Genomic DNA, 25535 nt, shown 5'->3' on the forward strand with positions numbered 1-25535 from the left:
GCCCTAGCTGCTGAGCTCTCTGCCTCTCCAGAAGACAGATCCAAAGGCATCACCCCTGAGGGTCCCAGACCATCTTAGGTAGTGCCAGGATCTTCTGAGATGACCTGTTCCCTGGAGCTAACTGGTTTTGGAGGCTTTGGCACCTTTTCTGAAGATGATTCCAGTAACAGCATAACATCTGGGGACATGAGACTAATAAACCATGGATTGTTAACCACGAACAATACAGATAGAGAACCCATGGTTTGATGTTGGTTTGTGAATTCTGGGTTGTTTAAACCATGGGTTGTCATTATATGTGAACCCAGGACTTTGTTTCTTCAGGCTACAGAGACAGCAGGCAAGAGTAGTAACACACACGCACACAAGCTGCCCTACATGCCAGTACTACACCACCGCAAAAGCATTTGAGATACAGGGAGGGAGTGGGCTAAGGAGCAGGGAAACAAAGAAAACAAACCATGGTTTGTCCGTCTGCCAAACAAACCATGGGTAGGGCAACAGGCCTTGGGTTAACCATAGGTTAAATAAACCATAGGTTAGTGTTATGTGCAAACCAAGTGACTATGTTCCTTAGCATTTTGAGTATGCAGAAGCCAGTGAAGGAACACAGGAAGCCTAAAACCATCCAAAGGCAATAAGAGATACTTGGTATTTAAGCCTGTGATGTCTGTCAAGTAATTATGCTTTTTCAGAACGTACTAGGAAAACTAGATCCTGTGCCGACTATGAGGACTTGTTAGAAATAATCATACAAGTCTTAATCAGCAGATATCTACCTTCAAAAAAGAGAAGCTGCTTTTTTAAAAATGGCCACAATCCAACATACGCTCAACTCTCTGTCAGATTGGTTAATGGATGCCAAAGTAAATGCAAAATGATTTGTAAAAAGAAAAGAAAAGAAAGAAAGGCATCACACATATGGGACCCAGAAGTATGGAATTTTAATCTTTCAGAAATAATAGTTGCTTGTTCCATTATTAGTACCTAAATGAACAGGAAAAGGAAGAGGAATGTAACAAGGGCATTTGACTAGCAACCAAGTTCTGAGTTAATCTGTCTTCACTTTTTCCCCATTTCCACTTTTGTTCTTATTAAGTTCCTTTCTTCAGAGTAGTGGCTTTAATTGTGGTGAAGAGTCAAATAAAGGAAGATTTTTAATTGCTCTGTGAAAGAATGCACATTTGTTTCTGTTAAGATTTCACCATAAAAATTAGCTGGGCTTCAATATAATCTAAAAAGAATGCCATTCTCTGTGTTATGAATTAAAAGACAACTGGTATTACAATAGCCATGTATAATTTCTTTCCCTCAAACCACTAAGACAGCTTGCTTGCAAGAAGGTATAAAATGCACTAATATGCCACAAAACTAACCATCAATAGAATTCACCATGTACACTTATTTGCGCAGTACACTAGTTACAGTGGTGTTCACTGTAACTATTCAATTGGATATGCATACTATATTGCCAGGATTCGACCATTTTTGTCTGTCTCTTCTGCCAAGACTCTCGTTCACGCACTGGTTATCTCTCGGTTGGACTACTGCAACCTCCTTCTCTCTGGCCTCCCCTCATCTCACATCAGTCCGCTGGTCTCTGTCCACCACTCTGCCGCTAAGATCATCTTCCTGGCCCGCCGCTCTGACCATGTCACTCCGCTTCTGAAATCTCTTCATTGGCTCCCAATTCACTCCAGAATCCAATATAAACTTCTCCTGTTGACCTACAAAGCTTTTCACGGTCTAGCTCCTGCCTATCTCTCCTCTCTCATCTCACACTATTGCCCCGCTCGTGCTCTTCGCTCCTCTGATGCCATGCTTCTTGCCTGCCCAAGGGTCTCTACTTCCCTTGCTCGGCTTCGTCCATTTTCCTCTGCTGCCCCTCATGCCTGGAATGCTCTTCCAGAACACTTGAGAACTACCAACTCAATCACAGCTTTTAAAACACAGCTAAAAACTTTTCTTTTCCCTATAGCTTTTAAACTTTGAGTTTGTTCTGACTCTATACTGTTAGCTTCACCCTTCCCGGTGCCTGTTTACACTTCCCTGTGCCTGTTTGCATTCTCTTTCCCTCCTTATTGTTTACTACAACTTTATTAGATTGTAAGCCTATGCGGCAGGGTCTTGCTATTTACTGTGTAATCTGTACAGCACCATGTACATCGATGGTGCTATATAAATAAATAATAATAATAATAATAATAATAATAATAATAATAATATTGTGTTCTAATTGAAATTCATGTAGCAGCTAATTTACTTAAATAAATATGAGATTGCTCTTATAACATATTATAGACGGCCCATGACTTCTCAGAAATAATTAAAATGAAAAAGAGCAGCCCTTAGAAGTAAGTCTCCCTGAGTTCTAACTCCTGAGACTAACTCCTAGACAAGTGTGTTTAGGACTGCAGGTAAGAGCCAAGCTGATTTTTCCCCCTAAGATTTTTCTTTTTCTAGTGCACCTAGAAAACAATTGCACCAGATAAATTTCCCTAGAAAAAGGCCACTTAAGTATTTTGTCCAAATACTCTGCCAACATACATCCTCTATCAGAGAAAGCCCTGATAATACGTTAACAGATTTTCATCAGGAAGGAAAAAGATGGGAGATGCTGTGGGAAAACACGGGACTATTACAAGTGGAAACCATCCCCTAGACTCCCACCCCATAGAATTCTGTGAATGTAGGCGATGGTGCTATAAAAGCCACCTGGAAGCATCCTGGAACAACGCTAGGTCTAGGGTACTGTGGGGGATACAAAATTGATTTTGTTCAAACTTGATTTTGTTCTGACTTTATACTGTTAGTTTTACCCTACCCAGTGCCTGTTTACCCTACCCTGTGCCTGTTTGCTTTCTCTTCCCCTCCTTATTGTTTTATTATGGTTTTATTAGAATGTAAGCCTATGCAGCAGGGTATTGCTATTTACTGTTTTACTCTGTACAGCACCATGTACATTGATGGTGCTATATAAATAATAATAATAATAATAATAATAATAATAATAATAATAATAATAAAATTGGGGTCAAATTGCCAAAAAATCCTTAAGGGAAAAAAGCTGTCCTTGGACTCATCTATAGCTATAAGCCTTCCCGGGGTGGGGGGGGCGATCTCGGGCTTTCTGGCTTCATGGATCCTCCCCCAGCGTCCAAACGCCAGGGCGATGTCCCAAAAGCCAGGAGTGATGTTCTGGTGTGGCACAGGTTTGGGGGGGGGTTGGGGAAGGAGGAGCCGGTTGTGCAATTGCGTGGACCCGATCCTCCAAAAAAGTAAGGAAAAAACAACAACTTTAAAACTCAGTGTCAAAAGCATTAGCAGCCATCCTGAGGATGGCGAAATTGCTCCCAACCCCACCCCGATGGGCACGGAGTCAGTCTGTATAGCTCTGTGCCCCACTACTCACAGGGAGGAGGGAGGTCTTGGGAGCCCGTGCCACTCCGCCCATGGTCCTTGGGGTTGTCCCGGGACTGTGGGGGGAAAAGGGGTTAAAGGTAGTCCATTTTATCCCAAGCAAAATGAGTGGTCATCCCCGGTTGTCCCCGGGATCCCCTGTGAGTCATTTGGATGCACAGGGACGACCTCAAGCTAACCCTGGGATAAATGGATGGTGTAGACATGCCCCTTCTATCCATGTTAGTTGTCTGCTGCCCCTGCTAATTGTGAGACACCCCAAGAAACTGTTGGGAGAATTTCTCTTCCCCCCTGGAGAAATTTGGTAAAATGGTGTGTGTGTGTGTGTCCCTGCATTTCTCCGCCTGCAAACAGCATGGAAAATATGAACAAGCTATTTGCATACAGTTCTAGTTGCAGTCTGAATTCAAGATTTTAATTCAATCTGTTTCATAAGCAGTTGTGCTATGCCACTAACTTAAGGCCAGGGCTGTTTCTTAGGGGGGTGAACAGGGCTCCCGGCTTGGGTGTCAAATTCTGTGGCACCAAAACAATCTCCAAAAGGTAGCAGTGGCACTCTAGCAACTCCCCTATGCCAACCGCCCAGCCCTCCACACTGCCCAGAGAGAGAGCCCGCCCGCCCAGTCTGAAGAATCTACCAGAGATAGCAAGCAGGTGAGCTCTCTGGATAGCCAGCCAGGCCCAAATGCAGTGCTTTGAGGAGTCCTTCCTTAAAATGGGGCATTATGGATGAGGTGGATATGAAGAGTATTTGTACTCTATCTTTCCAGTGCCAGGTTAAGACTGCTATCTTTCAGGCGCGAGGTTAAGACTTTCCTCTTTGCCCAGGCATATGGTGGCACATCTTAATCACCCACATGTTTAGTTTTTTAATGGTTTTTAATGCTTTATGTGTGTATGTTCTGTGTTTTAGGATTTTAAATTTTGTATACTCGTTTTAATCTTAATTTTAGAATTTCTGTAAACCGCCCAGAGAGCCCTGGCTATGGGAGTGGTATATAAGTGCAATAAAGAAATAAATAATAAAATACTCCCATGGCACAGATTACGTCCACGTCCACCTAACCTAAAATGCCTCACTTTAAGGAAGGACCTCTCAAAGCGTGGCATAGGAGTGAAGAAGAGGAGGAAGAGATGGATGGTGGCTGAAGATAAGGTGATCAGATTAGAGCAAGGGAGTGGCAGCTGATGGCTGGGGGGAGAGAAGAGAGGGGCAGTGGTGCCAAACATCATGTTGCCTAGACATCAGAAGCATCTAGAGGTGGGCCTGCTTAAGGCAGATTCCTAGACAGGTTTTTGCTGACCTCAAAACCAAAAATCCTTGTACATTGAGCAAGAATATGTTCCTGAACATTCTTGCTCAACACAGCTTCACTGCAATCTGTGAAAACCTAAATAAAAAGTTAAAAGAATCAGATCAGCTAGGGATAAATATGCCATCCAGTTCTGCAAGACAGAGGCTTGCACCCATCACTTCCTGAATAGGTTGTGTTGTTCAAAAAGTATTCTATCAGGAAAGAACAGATGCAATATGGAAAAGGACAAATAGTTCAAGTTGAGTCAAAGTACCGCGTCAAGGCACACTAACCACCAAACGTCAACTCCTGTTAGGGATATGTATTCTATTATCATACCTGGAAAGCAAGGGTGGCCACCCCTTAAACAGTATGAACACATTCTTGTCCATAGAAATATGCTTTTGAACATCTGCATTGTCAGGATGGATGCATGCACTAGCAGGCAGATGAATGTCTTGTGTCAATATAAACTGTTGGAACTTTGGCAAAACATTTATAATTATAAATCAGTACAAAATGACGATCTATTACCTGTTACTGTAATTATATTAATAAAACCGCTGCTGACTGATGAAGACATATGATATTTTTGCTGGAGGGATTAAAAATGAAAACTCATTGATGAGCAATTGAGTTTTGGTGAGGTGTTTTACCAGAAAGGTAACATAAACTTTTCCTGAACTCCAGCTGGTTAACCCTTCTGATCCTCTCACCTTATTAGACTGACTCATTTTATTATCAACAATATTACTCACTCATTTGTCTACAATTACATTATAACAAAGATGACTATAGATACAACAATCCTATCATTAAAAGAATCTCATGGACAGTACAAAATAGTTGTAACTCTGTATACAGTTGGGCTGCTAAGATCCCATTACTTCATTGAAATTTCAGTGTTTAAATATTGCTATCAAATTATTTCTACTCTGCTTTTCTGTAAAAGAATACACAAAGCACCTTACATAAGTACAGAGCACTATCTACATTGTTTCAAAAGCCAGTCCTTACAACTTCTAATCTTATCTGAAAATAATAATATTTTAGCCAGTGATTTCCCACATGAATTCTTAAAAGGTCAATTGCACTAGTGTTCCCCCCCCCCTCTCTATTTTGCAAATGGCACATTACAATTTAGAGATCAGATCATCTGTAATGAGAAACAAAATGTGTTTCATTTGTGTTTATGAGCTAGTTGTTTAAAAAAAACCATGGAGTAAAGGAAGTTGAACTAGATAAACAGACACTCTCATAAGTTGTATATGAAGAAGGCATGTTTTCCTCAGTCAGTTACTTGTTTTTCAGTGCAGTGGTTTGTCAAGCAGACTTTGAGATAATTCCCACAACCTTACATGGCGTGGGAATTTTCTTATTTTAAGAAAGTACATATACACTGCTTTTTTCTTTTTTCTTTCTAGCTTTAAAAAATTGATACGCAAGGATTTCCATTACATAAACAGACATATTAGTATGCATGCATACATTAAAACATACAAATAACTTATTTAATACTACAGTCAATAAGATTATTCCCACCCCAATCTTATTTTAATTCATTAAATACATAATTAAAGAAATATACTCTAAACAACTTATGAAGTCATCAAGCTAATATCCCCATAATTAAAACCTCTTACATTTTTAATAAAATGAATCACCAGTTATATGTGTTTATTTTGTTGAAATACATGCATTGGGGGAGTGACATACTTTATCAATGATCACATACCGCTTAAGGAAATATATATGCTTTGTCGGCCAGACTTCTAAGTAAATGAACATCAGAGTACATGGAAAAGGACATTCCACTGACAGTCTTAATAGTATCTTCATGTTTTCCAAAGGCTACCTCATATAGTAAAGTATAAAAAATGTTGTTAGAGACTGTTGTTATTCTTAATCCAATTATTGGCTACCCACACACAGATATAGAGAGGCTTGATGAGTGTTGGTTTTCTGCATGTGGTTCAATAAACTAGTGTTGTGTGCCCCATAGAGGGATTGACAGAATAAAAAAAATGTTTGCAGGGAAAAGGCCTTTAAAAGCCTGAAACTGACCCAAAAAGCAAACAAAAAAATCCCAATATAAACGGCCTAAACAGTTATATATACTACTAACTTACAACACTACATGATTATGCACATTCACCTTATTGTTAAATAAGATCCTAAAAATACAAGACTGTTTGATGACATGTAATGATTTTATATATTTCTACTACCTAAAAGTTTCATTGAACTAAACAGGACTGTCTTATCGATAGGATTGTGCTAATAATATCAAACATTTTGCAGGTAAGCTATACAACATATCTTTTTCACACAATTATTTTTTGGGGGTTGCAGCCAATACAGCATGAGTGCATACCTGCCTCTCCTGCTCACTTGTAGTCTCCTGTGCCCTCTGAAAAACCTCCCCTGAAAGAAGGGCCTGGGATATGAATCAGGCATCTGCAGTAGAAGGAATCAGATAAACCTGTTCATGAAAACTCCCTCTGAACCCATCCCCATCCCAAGCCATTGGTGGCGGGTGGGATGCATTCTCACTGTGTGACTGTCCTTAGAGCTGCTATGATTGTTGTCCTTAAGTTTCAGTCTTCATTGCTCTGGTTTCTGAATTCTTGTCAGAATTCTTAAAAACCTCTGCACTCTCTAAATTCCCATCCGAATTCTAATAGCTTTACCATCCATATAAAACATTAAGGCCTCTAAAACTCATAACAGCACAGCTAGCTTTTTAAACATTACATTGTTGTGTAATATCATGATCCATGGTTGACTATTTAGGGGGTGTCCCTAAATAGTCCCCCACACAAAATGTCCATGGTTGACTATTTAGGGGGTGTCCCCCACACAAAATGTCAATAATCAACCATGGAGTTGAGTATTAACACATGGCTGTGGGAGCTAGAAACGTAGCTATGAGCTAGTTCATACATCAGGCAGACTGTCGTAGGAGCACAATGGTATACCGGGTTCATAGCCAGCCCAGGGTTGTGTGGAGGTGCTGCTTACATGAATCAGCATATCCATGGGGCTGGTGTACATGTAGCAGCTCTGATGTATGTGATTGTGGCAACTTTTCCAACCACTATAGCTGAGACTGAGGCTTGTGCATATACCACTGCATACCAGTTTTAAAATCTCTTCATTGGCTGCCAATTAGTTTCCAGGCAAAGTATAAAGTGTTGGTTATCATCTTTAAAGCCCTACATGGTTTGGGTCCAGGCTATCTGTAGGATCGCCTTCTCCCGTACAATCCACCCCGCACACTCAGGTCCTCTGGGAAGAATCTACTTCAGTCAGCCAAAACCAGGCTGACAAGTATTACCCAGAGAACCTTCTCTTCTGCTGCTCCCAGACTGTGGAAAGTCTTGCCGGAAGAGACTCGTCAACTTAAAAGTCTTTTAGCATTTAAGAAAGCTATAAAGACTGATCTAATCCAGCAGGCCTATCCAGTGGAATTTTAGGATGTTTTTAGGATGTTTTAATAATGTATACTATGTTTTTAATTCAGTTTTATGTATTTTATACTTATTGTTGTTTCCTGCGTCAATCCAAATGGAGAGGTGGGTAAAATATTATTATTATTATTATTATTATCTTTATTATTATTATTATTATTATTCATGACAGATGGCAGCCCCATGGATTACTAAGGTAATCATGTGTGGTCTGTGAACCATAACCCAACTTGTTACATCAACATTTTCCAAAGGCTGACTCAGGGTTTGCAAATGTGAAAGTAAAGTGGAGCCCTACCCATTTTTGATCAGCTTTTCTTTATGAAAATGGTATGTGAATGAAATAAACCTAGTTTTCACAATTAGAATTAACTGCATGGGAACAAAGTCTGCATCAATAGCTGCTAATGTGTTCCTCAGGCTGTGTATGTTTATGTTACCCACTCCTGCTTAGTATGTCGAGATCTATGTTGCATTTAGTTAGTAAAATATTTTTTCAAAGAGATGTTAATGACCACCCAGTAGACAAACAGATGGAGAATTAGAAAAGCACATGGAGTCCACTAGGAATTTTTTCCACATAGATATTAGATTATAATTAATAATTGTTGAAGATTGTTAGATATCCCAAACTATTCTGTGTAACAGAAATGAAAAATATAAAGACAGTTATTGCACCATCTTTGCACTAAATCCAAATGTACAACATCATGAAACATCTGCAGCCAGATTATCTGTTGCAGAAAGCAGTAATTAAAGTGTTTGGCTCGTTTTTCCTTGATTCAACCATGACATTCTGAGTACAAGACTTATTTGAGAAAGCAATTACATTATAATTATTTGTTCACACAGTAAATGAATGCAGCTTTTAACAAAATATGTTTTGGCACTCTTATAATTAGTGACAATATTTACATAGCAAAGGTTTGGTGCTCTCAAAACGAAGAGCAATGAGTTGTGCAGCTTTTTAACATTTAATTATTTTTGTGAACCGCTCGGGGAGCTTTGGCTATTGGACGGTATAAAAATGAAATAAATAAATAAATAAATAAATAAGAAATGCATTTCATCTTAGGTGATTAGCAAATGCATGGGTTTAAAACGGCATTTTGGCTTAAAAACAATAGAATATATTTGCTTGAGCATATTACTGGCAGATTACTACACAGACCAGAAAGAGAGCAAAAGCTTCTGCTTTTGATTTTAAACTAACCAGAGTTACCTGTTATAACTGAACTTGGGGGACTATGGTTTGTTCAAACAAGCCAGAATCAAACTGTGCTTTATGATCCTGGCTTGTTCACTAGCTAGAGTTTACATATAACAGCAAATTCTGGTCAGTTTAAAACCCGAAGTTGAAGCATGTGCCAGAAAAGGAGGGAGAAGTGCTGGAGCCCAAGGCTCACCACAGTTCATGCATGAAACCATGGTTTACCATTATGTCAGCACTAGCTCCATAGCTGGATTGTGCCAGGGGAAGTTGTACCTGAATGTGCAGACCTGTTTCAAGGCTGGAGCTATCTCTGAACAAGAAATCTATTTCTTAAGTATGATCGTAGCACTTAAGTCTTGATTAACGTAAGTATGACTAAAAGAGCAATCCTATGTAGCCTAGACAGCTTCTGGGGTGGACATAAGATTCTTTGGTTTCTGGGAACCGAGGACAGAACCAGGGCTCTGACCTTGGAGCCCAGAAACTACTCTCACTCCTCCCTCGTAGCCAGCACAGTCCTTTCCACATCGGTTACATGTATGTGCTCAGAAAAGGAGCATGGAGAAGATAAAAAAGGGGCAGTCCTGGAGGCAGGGAGGGGAGAAGACCACAAAAGCTGCTTTATGCAGCTTCCTATTGGGCCCCCAGGCTCCCTCTCCCTGCCTTCCCAAAGCTGTGGATAGAAGAGTGAAATTGCCCATCTAGACAAAATGCAGAGTGGCTGGAGCATGCAGAAAATATCCTAGCCATGCCCCAGCCAACCTGCATAGTATAGTCAGCAGCCGCCACTTTTGAAGGCTGACAACTATCTGGATAGGATTGCTCCCTAAGTCTGGGTACAATCGATAATAGTCAGTTAAAAAATTCATACAATACACTTTTATAAAATAATACTAGAAGTACATTCAGATGCTTCTTTTGATCTGACAGCTACTCTTTGAGCACAAAAGTTATGTGCTTTAGTTCACTTTACAAATAGTGTGCACTTTTCACTTGTTTTGGAAAACAAGCTGGTTTCTATTAGCAGCACACTCATGTACTGTTTTCTTTTCATACTGCTAGGTTTAAAACAGCAAGTTTTCTTTCAAAAAGGCCAAACCTATTTCAAGAGCTGGTTCTACGAATCCTGGTCTAAAACCCAACATAGAGGCTTGTGGATGGCCTTTTATGTTTGGAATAAAGAAAAGCTTTATTGGCATCTCATAATAATAAAATAATCCACAATGATGTGGTTCTTGTGGCAGTGCAAACACAGGAAATGAACTATTTCTATTGTCTTTTTGAAATAGCACTTTGTTTGTAGCCATTAGTTTTGTGTACAGGTGGATATTCAAACTGTAATTATCTTGCTCCTAGAAAAATATATATTGTTTCCCCAACAGGTGCTTTTATTGCAAGTGCATTGTGTTATGAATTACGCCGGTTACATCATAAGTGAGAAGGCTCAGAACCCAGCCTTACCTTTTCCCTTGCCATTTTGTGGATTTTTAGGGGCTGGAGCTGTAATTAACATCTGTTGACACATAGGGCATGTCTACACCATGCTTATATCCCGGGGTAGTCCTTGGATCCTCCCTGTGCGTCCACATGACACACAGTGGATCCCGGGGGCAATCCAGGACTAGCAAGGACTTACCCCAGGATATCAGGAACCGTGGAAAACTTGACTTTTCGAGGGTTCCAGAACCATCCTGAGGAGGGCGGGCTGTGTGGCCGCTGCTCCCTGGTTGTCCTGTCCTCTCCGCGAGTAGCAGTGACTGCAAAATGGGCACGGAGCTGCATGGAGGCAGTCTGTGCCCACTGAGGGGGGTTCCTTACCTTTGGTGCTGAGGGCGAGTGAGCTCCTCTCATTGTTGTTTTTTAAAAATGGTGGTCATGACGTCCTTCCAGGCATCTAGACACCCAGGGAGGATCACAGAAGTCAGTAAGTCCGCAATCCTCCCCTATACCCTTGTGGTGTAGACGTGCCCAAAGTGTTCCTTGCTATAACAATAGCTCATGTAACTCACCAATTTACAAAAGGTTTCAAACCGTACCAGTTTCCCTTAAGTATATCTGAACACACATTTTTCCACGTGCAAGCATATACTGCAAAGACCAAAATCTACTGACCATTCAGTAGAATTCCTGACAATACAGAAGTGATAGAAGTAGAAGATCACAAGAGAAGACTGAAGGTGGACCATAGGTGTGCACAAGGGGTGTGCCGGGTGTGCCCAGGCACACCCTAATGTCTCAAACAATGTGTCAAATTGAGGGGGCCATTGAATAGGGATCCAGAGGAAGATCCAGATGCAGTGGGAATAATCTTCCGACTGCCCTCCAGCCGCTCCACCGCCATGCTGAAGAACTGTGGCCTCTGAGAGAGCACTGTTGCTCCCGGCAGCAGAAGTGAAAAGGAATCGCTCTGCTGGGAGCCACTCTGCCAGGAACTGCACCCCTACGAGGCCTCTGCTGGAGTAGCTGTGCCTTGCACCAACAGAGTCACATGTAAATGATACTGGATGTATGCCATACTGAAATGTCACCCACACAACAAGAATGGTCCTCTGGCTGCTCCGCTGCTCCTGCCCCTGACAGTCCACCATTGCTTCCAGCAGCAGAAGTGAAAAGAAATCGCTTTGCTGGGAACCTCTGGGCTGGGAGCCATGATCAAAGAGGCCTAGGAGGAGGGGCTCTGAAGGCCAATATCGCCTCCTAAGCTCCTCTTCCAGCCAGTGTCAGCACAAAGCCCCACCAATGCTGGGGCTTGAGGAGCATCTCCTCAATCCCCCCCCCTCATTTGCAACGGCCCTTTCATGGTCAGGCAAGTAGGGCATCAGTGTCTACAGTGCTTAAGGAAAAAATGAATCAAAATAATTTCCATTATGATTAAGTATTCAATAAATGTTCGCCTTTAAAAATAGTTTTTTTAAAAAATCCCTGGGTGCACACCCTAATGAAATGTGCTGCGCAAACCTATGAGGTGGAGGGAATCAGGAAAAGCTGCCGCACTGATTTCAACCAGGCTGCAGTGAGCCAGCAGTGCTTCGGATGTGATGGTCACGCCACACAGAATCTTACCAGAACTCACAATATTTCTCTGCCCATTAAATAAGATGAAGAAAAGTGTAAGTGAAACGAGGAAATAGTCGGCAAGAGGGCCTCACTTTATGTTCCCATAAAATGAAATATATGCAAAGAGAGGATTCAGCAATCATTGGTTAGATCAGGGGTTCCCAACCCCTGGGGCCACGGACCAGGACCGGTCCGCGGCCTGTTAGGAACCGGGCTGCGCAGGTAAGCTGCTTTCACCCACCCACCCCCACCCCAGCATACCTGGTCGCAGGGCGCCATCTCGCCTGCCCAGCCGAAGTGAAGCCAGGACGCTGGGGGCAGCAGCTTCGGAATGGCGCGCCCAGCTGGAAGCCGCTCTAGGAGAGCAACTTCCAGGCGAGCCGTTCCGAAGCCGCCTGCCTGCCCCAGCATCCTGGCTTCACTTTGGCTGGGCGCCCACCCAGCTAAAGTGAAGCCAGGATGCTGGAGTGGGCGTGGCTTCCCAAAACCATCCCCTCAACCCCCACCCCCGGTCCGTGGAAAAATTGTCTTCCACGAAAACAGTCCCTGGTGCCAAAAAGGTTGGGGACCGCTGGGTTAGATTACATTTAAATTAAATTGCTTACCCTTCTAAAATGTATTTTGCTATCATTAGTATAAGAATAATTTAATGCCTAGACTCATGAATATATACTTTGTGTTTTGCGGTTTTGATGTTTGCATAAACTACCTTGGGCAGCAGTTGGTAGAAATCCAGACTACAAACTTAACCAACGAGAGACATTGTGATGCATATTATGCATTAAAAAAAACAAAAACTGAACAGTGTGGTCCTGCTTTGGATAACAGTCCAAAGGATAAGTAAGGCCTACAGTCTGCAGTTGGCCTCATTCCCTATTAGGATGCAGCTTCAGGATACCAAAGGCTGAAGTGTTGCCAAAATATGAATATCGATATTAATGGCAGCGATGTATGTGTTGACTCAACCCAGAATGCAAATCTGCTTTATTTTTCAAAATAAAGTTATATTCTTGAAGGAAAATTCAAGAATCAACAGACTGAACTCAGTACAGTATAATTACTTTACATATTGTCAACTGCTGCTGCCTAACAGAAAGAATAACCTTTTATAATTAACACAAAATTATAATTCAGGGAACAGAACATAATAAACACAATTTACACTGAAGCACTTAAATGGCCACAGCAAAATTAGGTTCCCAAATATGCTGTAAAAATCAAATATAATTAGTTCAGACTGTCAGAAATGGAAATTCCATAAATTATGACATGGACTTCCCTCTCCCCTCACCAATGTGGTAGGAAAATATTTCTCACTCAAATTCAAATATAACTGCAGACCAGTATGCATTTCTTCCCAAGGTCCCATGAATATTTCTGAAGATTAACCCATTCCAGTAACAAGCACAGCTGCCAGTGTCAAAAACTGCCTAAAATATATTTTATACAATTTTGAAAAAAAACTAGTCTGCAGCAAACCGCTAAGCCCTTCTGCACATGCATGCATGCATGCATGTAACAGGGCTTTCTCAATGCAGTGAATTGGTTTTCAAACATGGGTGATCTGTGACATGTGCAGACCTGAGTTTTGGACATTATTTGGAAGTCCCATTGGAATCAACAGGACTTGCTTTCAAGAAAATGGATTTAGGTTCAGATTATTAGTTTGATGGTAATCATTCCAACAAAGGGATTAAGGAATACATAACATAGTTTTGTACACTCATACCAGAAGATACTACCACAAATTAATTGTTATGAACTACCCAGAGAGCTTCAGCTATGGGAGGTATAGAAAAGAGATAGATAGATAGATAGATAAATAGATAGATAGATAGATAGATAGATAGATAGATAGATGCCCTTAACCTGCACTCTTGACAATTGGCTGTTTACTGATTTGGGTCAGCAGGATGTATAAGACTTCAGGAGGCAAGGTTTGTTTCCCCTTACAAACCATCAGGCTCTGCCCATGTTTCTCACAACCTAGGCACAAGCTTCTGAATGAGCCACGTTAACTATTATTCTGTGACTCACTGGTCCATTTTGGACATAACAGTAAACAATGGTTTATCATTACATCCATGAGCCTTGGTTTGCAGACCCTCTTCCCTTCTGGCATGGTCATGGAGATGAAACTAGAACCTTTTGCTTCTGATTTCAATTAGCCACAAGTTAGCGATATATCCAAACCCAAAACTGTGGTTAGTCATAACTAAGGTTAGTTGAAATAACAAACAATCCAGAATTTGAAGTTACCTTGTTTCTAGTAACCATAGTTAAAGATTAACCACAAAGGCAGCAGCTTCAGAGACCTCACTTTACCCCTCTATGCTAGAAGGAACATTATGGGCAGAACCCAGCATTAGTCCTAGAGTACAGTCATTAAAATGAATGGGTCTAGTCTACATAGAACTAACATTGAATACTACCACAAGTCCAACTGACCGTTCCTTAGGACTGCTAACTCTGGCCTCATCCATCAGCTTAGCAAACAAAGGGCCACTGGGAGGCTGCATCCCCTGCCTTCCAGGAGGAACATCACAGCAAGGGGGAGACCAACCAAAGCCCTATACATTGGCCAGAGAAGGACCAGCTGCAGGGGAGATTGTTTCACCCTTCCTTGCTAGAAAGAACACCTATAAAACCTTTGAACACCTATAAAACCTTTGAAGCCCAAGAGCAGGGGCTATCTTATTATTAATCTTTGTAAGCCATTCTGGGAGCTTTTTTTGGCTGAAAAGCAGGTTAAGAATGCTGTAAATAAATATATAAATAAAACACTAATTGTAAATGAAAAATGCAGAACTGGAGGAGTGGGGGGGGAGAGGAACATGTGAAATACTGAGGAAGCTGAGCTCATTTTTGTAATGACAAGCCATTGTTTATTACAGAAGTGGAAGGGACTTCAAAGGTCATCTAATCCAAACCCCTGTTGATGCATCTAAATTTGGCCAACAAATCGTGGATTCAAAAAGAAACAAAAACTTGTTTACACTGTAATAATCCAATATAAAAATTGGAATGCATATTTTTGTAGAAGTACTTCCCCCCTTCTAAATATAGAAGTCTTCTTCCTATATTGTTGGACTTGGACCTGAGAGACCAGGATTCAAATCCCATTCAACCTTAAAACTCTCTGGGTGGTCTTGGAACCATTACTGTTTCTCAAACTATGTCATGGAGTATCGAATGGGATAGGCCCATATACTTTACCCTGAGCCTATTTGGAAGAGGAATGGGATAAAATATATTTTTATATTCTTTATAAAAAAAATCTTTCTCATTGTATTTGTTTTTCTGTAACAAACAAAAAATCCTCAATATCTATTCAATCAAAAAAGATGGTAAAAATGTAACCTAACCATGATGCAGAAAAACTCAGAGAATATCAGAGAAGAAGCATCCAGCATTTAAATGTTTCAAGCGGTCACCTTTAATTTTCAAAATTAAGCATAAATTTAAATATTTCCACAAACATCTTTTTAAAAACAAAACTACCTACCACCCATGATGAAGCATTGAAATCCTTTAATGGCAAACATAGCCCTCACTTGGAAGCTTTAAAAGCGGATTAAGAAAAGAAATCTGACCTTTTCAACATAAGTGTTTCAAGCTTTAATGAAAGTAGCCCTTTTAGAGCTTTCACTTACACAGAATTGTTAAATCAAATGCCCAGTTTTTAACAAACTGAAAGCTTTAATTCATGCATTAAAAAAAAAGCTGTTACTCAATTGCCAATAACCCTGATAGCACACCTTAATTGGCAATCTCTGCAGCAAATGTGAAACATGAAGGATGGGCATGTGTTCTTCAATATGCAGTGGTGATGCACAGGGGACTCACAGCCCATCATGTGTACCTAAAGGTTAAGGGTTGATTCACGTGCTCACTTTGAGAAAGAGGATGGGGCTGCTGGCTTGTGTAGAAGCATCATTTCATAGAACTGTAGCCTTCACAGGTGAGGTGCATACATGGTTGCTCAGATTTCTGTGACTGGCTTTCAGCCCCATGCCCTTCTAGCGGAATTGTATGAACTAGCCCCATAGCATCCCACCGATGTCATTATTACAGTTTATCTTATCCGAGCTGTTCTGAGCTGAATCATATTCTCTCCTCAGTGCTCATTTGTCCAGATGCAATTTTATAAGAAAATATGTGCCAGAAACATTTACTCAATCCATGTTATTTCAAGGCATAGAGTATACACAAAATCTATATTTCTAGATTTTGTTTAGCACAGGAAGCACTGCCGTCACACATTATATTCCCTGAATTATACTTACATAGTACTGGGAATAGCTTCAGGCAATTATTCAAGAACTGAAATTAAAAAAGACAATTCCCAAAGGCAGAGATGAAATATAAACAGAGCTAGAAGGAACTGTAGTCCTGAAGCCCTCGTTATATTATGGGGATATGGTCTTTTCGGACAGTTATTCTTTTTTTTAATTACATATTAAAAGTAACTACAATGTAGGGGCAATGGATCTTGAAGTATGGGATGGTTCTTCCTGAGAAATGATAAGTTACTGAGCCATGGAGTTGGAGGGGCCTTGTATTTCACCTAGTCTAGTCCCCTTGATACAGGAGAACCAGAACTAAAGCATCCTCAGATGGCTGTGCAACTTCTGCTTAAAGACCTCTAGCAAGGGAGAGTCTGCCCTGCTCCAGATAATTGGTTCCATTGTCAAACTATTCTTACCATTAAGAAATTCCTCCTAATGGTCAAGCAGAATCTACCTTCCTGAAACGTAAGCCCATTAGATCTAGTCCTGGCATGTTGGGCAGGAGAGAACAAGCTTTTGCCTCCTTTTGTGTGACGGTTCTTCAGTTATCTGAAGCACTGCCAGCATCTCTCAGCCTTCTCATTTGTCCACCTGTGAGAGCAATTAGGTGGGTGTCCATACAGGAGAGGGCCTTCCCTGCAATGGCCCCAAACCTCTGGAACAAACTCCCATTGGGGGTCTAACATGTACCATCCTCGCAGGCTTTTAAAACGGGCTTAAAAACATTTTATTTTACCATGGCCTTCCCATGATTATTGCTGCTATTGTTGTTCCTGCTGGTTTTATCATTGGTTTTATTGTTTTAATAGCTATTTTATTGTGATCATGGGTTTATTGCTTTTAATATTTTAAGTGATTTATGTATTGTATTGCTGTAAGCCACCTTGTGAGGGCATCTGAAATATTTTAAATAAATAAAATAAAAAACGAAATGTTTTAAATAAAAAAATTAAAATTCTCTTCTCCAGGCTAAATATACTCAGTTCCTTCAACCCTTTCTCACAGGTTTTTATTCCATACTCCTGACTCTCTTTGTTACCCTCCCTGAATCTGTTCGGGTTGTTCTACATCTCCTTAAAGTACAGCATCCAGAACTGGGCAGAATACTCAAAATGAAGGTAAACTAGTATGAAATGATGTAGGAGCATTATTTCATGTGATTTGGAAGCTATGATTCTATTAATGCGCCCTAAAATCACATTAGCCTTTCTTGCAGATGCATCATGCTCCTGACTCATATTCAGCTGTGATAAACTGCAATCCTGATATATTTTCACATCTACTACTGACAAGCCAGGTATCCCCTACCCTATTGTACATTTGAATATTAGCATTATTTGCCTTACTGCACAACTTTCCACTTGTCACTTGAATTTCAATTTGTTAGTTTTACTCCAGTTTTCCATTCTATCAATATTATTTTGAATAATATTCATGTCTGGCGTTTTAGCTTGCCCTTCCACTTTTATGTCATCTATCTGCACATTTGATAAGAATTCCATCCACCCTTCATCTAAATCACTATGGACACAATCCTATGCAGATTTAGACAGGAAAAAGTCCAACAACTCCCAGCATGCCCCAGCCAGCTATGCTGTTTTTTCTGTCTAAACCCACATAGGATTGTGCTGTAATAAAAATACAGTAGAGTACTAGGCCCAGAACAAAGCCCTGCAGCACCCAAGTCAAAACTTCCTGCAGTTTAATGATGAATCATTTGAGTAAAAAGTTTCCTAATCAGTTATAAATCTACTTGATAGGGATCATTATCTAACCATCACTTAATGGGGAACTTTATCAAATGCTTTGCCGAAATCAAAATAAGTCCACAGTATTCCTACAATCTAGGGCTGTGCACCACCTTGGGGTCAAACCCTGCAACCGGAACTGAAGCAGTCCAATTCATCTCACTTCGGTCTACATCCGGATTGAGCCCGGATTGGGCCAAGGCGGTCCAAACTGCCTCAAACAGGTGGGGTGTGTTTGGCTGGTGGGGGGGAAAGAAGAACAGGGACTGCTGGGGCTTCCCTCTGCAGTCTCTCCCCTCACCTGCTGGGCGTCAGCTGACTGAGTGCTCCACCTCTCCCTAACAGGTACATCTGCAGCCTGCCAGAGGCTGGGAAGGTGGGGTGTGTTTGGCTGGTGGGGGGGAAAGAAGAACAGGGACTGCTGGGGCTTCCCTCTGCAGTCTCTCCCCTCACCTGCTGGGCGTCAGCTGACTGAGTGCTCCACCTCTCCCTAACAGGTACATCTGCAGCCTGCCAGAGGCTGGGAAGGTGGGGTGTGTTTGGCTGGTGGGGGGGAAAGAAGAACAGGGACTGCTGGGGCTTCCCTCTGCAGTCTCTCCCCTCACCTGCTGGGCGTCAGCTGACTGAGTGCTCCACCTCTCCCTAACAGGTACATCTGCAGCCTGCCAGAGGCTGGGAAGGTGGGGTGTGTTTGGCTGGTGGGGGGGAAAGAAGAACAGGGACTGCTGGGGCTTCCCTCTGCAGTCTCTCCCCTCACCTGCTGGGCGTCAGCTGACTGAGTGCTCCACCTCTCCCTAACAGGTACATCTGCAGCCTGCCAGAGGCTGCGCCTCGGCGACGCGCAGAGTGCGGCGCTGAGTGCGCACTTGGCGCCGCACTTTGCGGCGCACATAGGAGATACCATACTACTGTACCTGCAAGATCTCCAACCAGCCAACCAGCAGCAAATTTGTAAAATACATTTTAATTACTTTTTAATATGTGCCTGGGGAGCTCTGGGGGATACGGGGATGCCCACATAACTGTGGTCACGGGTAGGGGGAGGTATGGTGCTAGGGGAGGAACAGGCCAGATGAGGAGAAGAGGGGATAGATTCCTTACAGCTATTCCCTCTTCTGGTTCCTACCCCAACCGGATAGTTCCTGGTGGCCATATCAGCTTGCTCTCGGGTCTGGTGGTGCTGCTGCTGAATGCCAGGTCAGTCCAGAATAAAATCTCCCTCATCCATGATTTGATTGTGGATGAGGGGGCTGACCTGGTATGCATCACTGAGACCTGGGTGGGTGAACTGGGTGGGGTTGCTCTCACCCAGCTCTGCCCTCCTGGGTACTCGGTGCAGCACCAGCACAGACTCGAGGGCCGGGGAGGGGGGGTTGCCGTGGTCTATAGGAATACAATCTCCCTCTCTAGGCTTCCTGTTCAGTCGAGTGCTGGTCTGGAGTGTTTGTACTGTGTGTTGGGTACTCGAGACAGATTAGGGATTCTGCTGGTGTACCGTCCACCCCGCTGCCCAACAGTCTCCCTGCCTGAGCTGACGGAGGTTGTCTCGGACCTGGTGTTGAGGACCCCCAGGATGGTGGTTCTGGGGGATCTCAACTTCCATGCCGAGGCTGCTGTATCCGGAGCGGCTCAGGACTTCATGGCTGCCATGACAACCATGGGGCTGTCTCAACATGTCATCGGCCCAACACATGCAAAGGGACACACACTTGATCTGGTTTTCTTGACTGGACAGGAGGATGGTGATCTGGAAGTGGGGGAACTAACATCTACCCCCTTGTCATGGTCGGATCACTTCCTACTGAGGTTTAGACTCTCGGCGGCCTTTCCCCTCTGCAAGGGTGGGGGGCCTATTAAAATGGTCCGCCCCTGGAGGCTAATGGACTCCGATGGATTCCAGAGGGCTCTGGGGGATTTTCCTGCTGATATGGCCGGTGCTCCTGTCGAAGCCCAGGTCGCTCTGTGGAATGCAGAGATGACTCGGGCGGTTGACACGATCGCGCCCAAGCGTCCTCTCCCTCTGAGCAGAGCCCGGTCAGCTCCTTGGTATACATCTGAGCTGAGGGCGATGAAGCAAGAGGGGAGACGGCTAGAACGCAGGTGGAGGAAAACTCGTGCTGGGTCTGATCGAACACGGGCTAGAGCTCACTATCGAGCCTACTCTGTGGCGGTGAGGGTGGCAAAGAGGCAGTTCTTTTCCACCAGCATTGCGTCTTCTCGGTGTCGTCCGGCGGAGCTTTTCCGAGTGGTTCGTGGCCTGTTACACTCTGGGCCAGGGCGTGAGATAGTTGAACCCTCGGTAGCACGCTGTGACGAGTTTGCACGGCACTTTGAAGATAAAGTCGCTCAGATTCGTCATGAATTGGACACCACACTTAATGCAGCACCACTAGTAGAGGCGTTCAGAGCGCCGTCCGGCTCAGTTTTATTGGATGAGTTTCAGTTATTGAGGCCCGAGGATGTGGACAAGGTGCTTGGCCAAGTCCGGTCGACCACCTGTGTGCTTGACCCTTGCCCCTCGTGGCTCATTACATCAAATAAGGAGGGGATCGCCGGCTGGGTCCAGGAGGTTGTAAATGCCTCCTTGAGAGAGGGAGTGGTGCCGGCCTCTTTAAAAGAGGTGGTAATTAGACCACTCCTGAAGAAGCCTAATCTGGACCCGGAAGATGTAAACAACTACAGGCCGGTGGCTAATATCCCTTTCCTGGGCAAGGTGCTTGAGCGGGTGGTTGCAGGACAACTCCAGGCACTCTTGAATGAAACGGATTATCTAGATCCATTTCAATCGGGTTTCAGGCCTGGTTTTGGAACAGAAACTGCCTTGGTCGCCCTGTGGGATGACCTCTGTCGGGAGAGAGACAGGGGGAGTGCGACCCTGTTGGTTCTCCTGGACCTCTCAGCGGCCTTCGATACCATCGACCATGGTATCCTTCTGGATAGGTTGTCTGAACTGGGAGTTGGAGGTACTGCGTTGCAGTGGTTCCGCTCCTACTTGGATGGCCGATTCCAGAAGGTGGTGCTGGGGGATTATTGCTCTGTGCCGTGGCTCCTAAGCCATGGGGTTCCGCAGGGCTCTATTTTATCCCCTATGCTGTTTAACATATACATGAAGCCGCTGGGGGAGGTTATCCGGAGATGTGGACTGAGGTGTCATCAATATGCGGATGACACCCAGCTCTACCTTTCCTTTTCATCAAACCCAGGTGAGGCAGTGACTGTTCTGAACCAGTGCCTGGGCACGGTAATGGACTGGATGAGGGCTAACAAACTGAGACTCAATCCAGACAAGACGGAGGTACGGTTAGCGGGTGGTTCATTTGTCCGGCGAGGTGATGTTTGCCCTGTCCTGGACGGGGTTGCACTCTCCCTAAAGGATCGGGTCCGTAGTTTGGGGGTGCTCTTCGATCCAGAACTGTCACTTGAGGCACAGGTGAACTCAGTGGCAAAGAGCACCTTTTATCAGCTTAGGCTGATATACCAACTGCGCCCTTATCTGGACAGTGATAGCCTAGCTACAGTTATCCATGCTCTGATAACCTCTCGTTTGGATTACTGCAATGCGTTATACGTGGGGCTGCCTTTGAAAACGGTCCGGAAGCTTCAGCTGGTACAAAACAGGGCAGCCCGTTTACTAACAGGGACTGGCTGGCGAGATCACATTACGCCAGTCCTTTTACAACTTCATTGGCTGCCAGTCCAGGTCCGGGCCCGATTCAAAGTGCTGGTATTGACATTTAAAGCCCTAAACGGTTTGGGGCCAGGTTATTTGAAGGAACGCCTCCTCCCATATGTACCTACCCGGACCTTAAGATCATCTACAGGGGCCCTTCTCCGTGAGCCCCTGCCAAAGGAAGTGAGGCAGGTGGCTACTAGGAGGAGGGCTTTCTCCGCTGTGGCACCCCGGTTGTGGAATGAGCTCCCCAGAGAGGTCCGCCTGGCGCCTACACTGTACTCCTTTCGTCGCCAGCTGAAGACCTTTTTATTCACTCAGTATTTTAACACTTAATTTTAACTTAAATTTAAATTATACTGTTTTAACTCTGTATTTTAACCTTATATCAATTTTGCTGCATGCTTTTATCCTGGTTGTGCTTTTTATATTGTATTTTGTATTTGTATTTTTAACTTGTTGGTTGTTTTATGATGATTTTAATTTTTGTGAACCGCCCAGAGAGCTTCGGCTATTGGGCGGTATAAAAATGTAATAAATAAATAAATAAATAAATAAATAAAGACTGCTTTGGCCCGATCTGGGGCAATAGTACACCACTGCCCCCACTCGCCCTTGGGACTTAGCTGACTTTTCCTGCAGCCATGTGTTCTTGATGAGAGTTGCTGTTTTAGAAGAAAAAGGGAGCTTTATAGTTTCCTACATCTAAAGTCTCAAACTATGGAAATAGCCCTTTGCTTCCACCGTAGTTTGCGACTTTAGACATAGGAAATTACAGAGGCCTCATCTTCCTTTAAAATGGTGGCTGTCATTGAGCATACCCAGCTGCAAGATGGCTCAGGTAAGTTCCATATTTACCTACACACAGATATTAAGATCATTGTCTGAGGTTCTCCTCCAGGTGACCGAGCCAAATTAGGTGATGTGGGTAGCGACGTGAAAGGGCCTTTCCAGTTGTGGCACCATTCATGGAATGCTCCCCCCTAGAGGTTTGCCTGGTGCCTACCTTATAGTCTTTCCAGCACTAGGTGAAGAACTTTTTATTCTCCCAGGCATTTTAAGAACTATTTGTAGTGCTTTTAGTACTCTATTCTGCTGCTGGTTTTTCGATGTTATAATGGTTTCATTCTTTGCTGCTGTTTTTATCTTGCTTTTATTCTGCACTGCTTTTATTTTTTTTTGTTTTAATGTTTGTACTGTATGTTTCTACTGTATTGTCCACCATACAGAGAACTTCAGTTTTTGTTTAGAAGTACAGTTTAAAAGTACAGGAAATAAAATAAACTTTCCTAGCTAACTTTTCTTCTTAATTAACCATGAGACACTCAAACATGTATTTCATGGCTAAATGTGCAAGTAAGGATACTCTACCTGATCAATAACTCCCCTCCCCCAATTGGCATGAACTTTCAATAATAACAATATAATCAGAATTTTTTTTAAAGAAAGAGACTGGAAAACTGTGCCAGGCTTTCTGCATAGAGGTTCATAATCGATTTAGCTGTAAGAGGGTTTCTTCATCAAGCCTAACACTAACTTGAATCTTGCCAAGCAGTGGGTTTACCAGCTGATGAAGTGAGAAAGCCTAATATGAAAGTTTACATCAGGACTAATTCTTCTTAGGTGTAATACTGTCTACTCACTACAAAGAGTACTGTCAGGTAAAGTTGGCTTATCTTAGTATGGGCAAGTTAGAAAGTATATCCTTTGCACATTTTGGTAGGCCATAAGTTAATATACAAAGCAATGGCACTAACCTCATTTCTAATATGGAGGCCTCTGCCACAAGGTGAGTAAAATAAGCAAATGGGCAGATTGCATGGAAATCAGGCTAAAGTTTAACCTGTATCAGTTACACATTTATAATAATCTTATGTACTTTAAAATTTGAACTGGTGCTTGAGATACAGCAGAAAAATGTACTTACTTCAGAAATAAAACATTTTTTTAAAAAAAGTTCATTTTAAATAACTTTCTAAAACTACTTTTTAAAACATAGACAATTTACAGGTTTCATTAATTTCATTTTTGTCATCCACAATTGTGATCTTTTAAAACATACATTTTAAAATAGAACAGGAAGTACATGTACTTAGGTCAGTCCCTATACTCGTCCATCATGGTCTGCTCCTGTTGGACTCTCTCTCTCTCCTCCCCCCCTCCTGAACTCCTGTTCCTTGTGTGTCATGTCTTTATTAGACTGTAAGCCTGAGGGCAGGGACTGTCTTTTTTGCTAAGTGTAAGCTGCTCTGAGAGCCTTTTTTGGCTGAGGAGCGAGGTATAAATATGATAAATAAATAAATAAATAAATAAATAATAAGCTGGCCTCACTCAATCTATATTAGTCGGGCCACCTCGTGGGTTCCCCAGAATCACCATTTATGCAAATTTGCATAATCTGCACAAACTGCAGCTGCAAATTTCTTACTTTGCACAATTCATGCAAAATTTAGCAATTTATGGTCATAGTTTGTACAAATTAAGCAAATTATATCTGTGATTTGCGTAAATGGCGATTATAAGGGGAAAACCCCAGGAAATTTTCCGTATTTCAGAAAACGGCCCATGGCTCAGCTCACAAATGTGAGCCAAGGTAGGAGCTCTGCGGAAATCCCTTGAGCCCAAAAAGGGCCAGATTTCCCCAGGACAGCATCCCTAAATGTACATCACCATCACTGAGTATATAACATTGGCCAAGAAAAGAAGCTTATTGTGAACTGCTTTAGGATATAACTTCAGAAGGGTAGTGTACAAATACCTTAAATAAATAAAGCTGAAAATATAACTTTTTTTCTGTTAACCTGTGTCTTCTCATGAGAACACTTAAATTAGGGATTCTGCTGAACAAATATGGACAGGCAAACACCTTCCCAGAAAAAAAGATTTGGGTCATATTTATATCATGTTTTATATTTTTAGAAACAAAAAAGAATCAGTTAAATGGGTCACAGAAATGGATAATTCACAGATAGTTCACATTAATTTGACTACATACCTTTTGGTAATGTATGACAAGTCCATAAAGCAAAATATTTTTCGGTTTTATTTCCTTTGCAAGTTTAGTTAAGCTTTGCATTTCACTGCTAAAAGATGCATTTTCTAAAACATTCAAGTGTACCTAAAAGGAAAGTAAGATTAAAAAAATAATGATATACAGAAATGAGTATATTTCCAGGGTAAATAAACGCAAATGAAATTGATTGCTATTTATATGCAACAAAGAAAACTTTTCCTGAAATCTTTCGTATATTTTTAAGTACTTAAAATGCTAAGGCTGAAATCCCAGCCCAACTAGACTTATTCCTGAATAAACATGGACAAGACTGTACTACAGATCCAACAGTTCTTTAATGCTACTATAGAAAAGGACTAC

The 25535-nt window shown here is 42.3% G+C and overlaps 1 protein-coding gene across 1 annotated transcript in view; it reads right to left on the minus strand.

Annotated features, from left to right (window-relative positions):
• Window positions 1–25535, minus strand: part of CRPPA (CDP-L-ribitol pyrophosphorylase A) — an 88642-nt gene that overhangs the window by 11776 nt on the left and 51331 nt on the right. The window contains exon 9 of the mRNA XM_063118439.1: window positions 25158–25280. Within this exon, the coding sequence (XP_062974509.1) occupies window positions 25158–25280 (123 nt within the window). The remainder of the gene's footprint in view (window positions 1–25157; window positions 25281–25535) is intronic.

Source organism: Elgaria multicarinata, chromosome 1 (assembly GCF_023053635.1).
Source record: "Elgaria multicarinata webbii isolate HBS135686 ecotype San Diego chromosome 1, rElgMul1.1.pri, whole genome shotgun sequence".
NCBI classification, from domain to species: domain Eukaryota; kingdom Metazoa; phylum Chordata; class Lepidosauria; order Squamata; family Anguidae; genus Elgaria; species Elgaria multicarinata.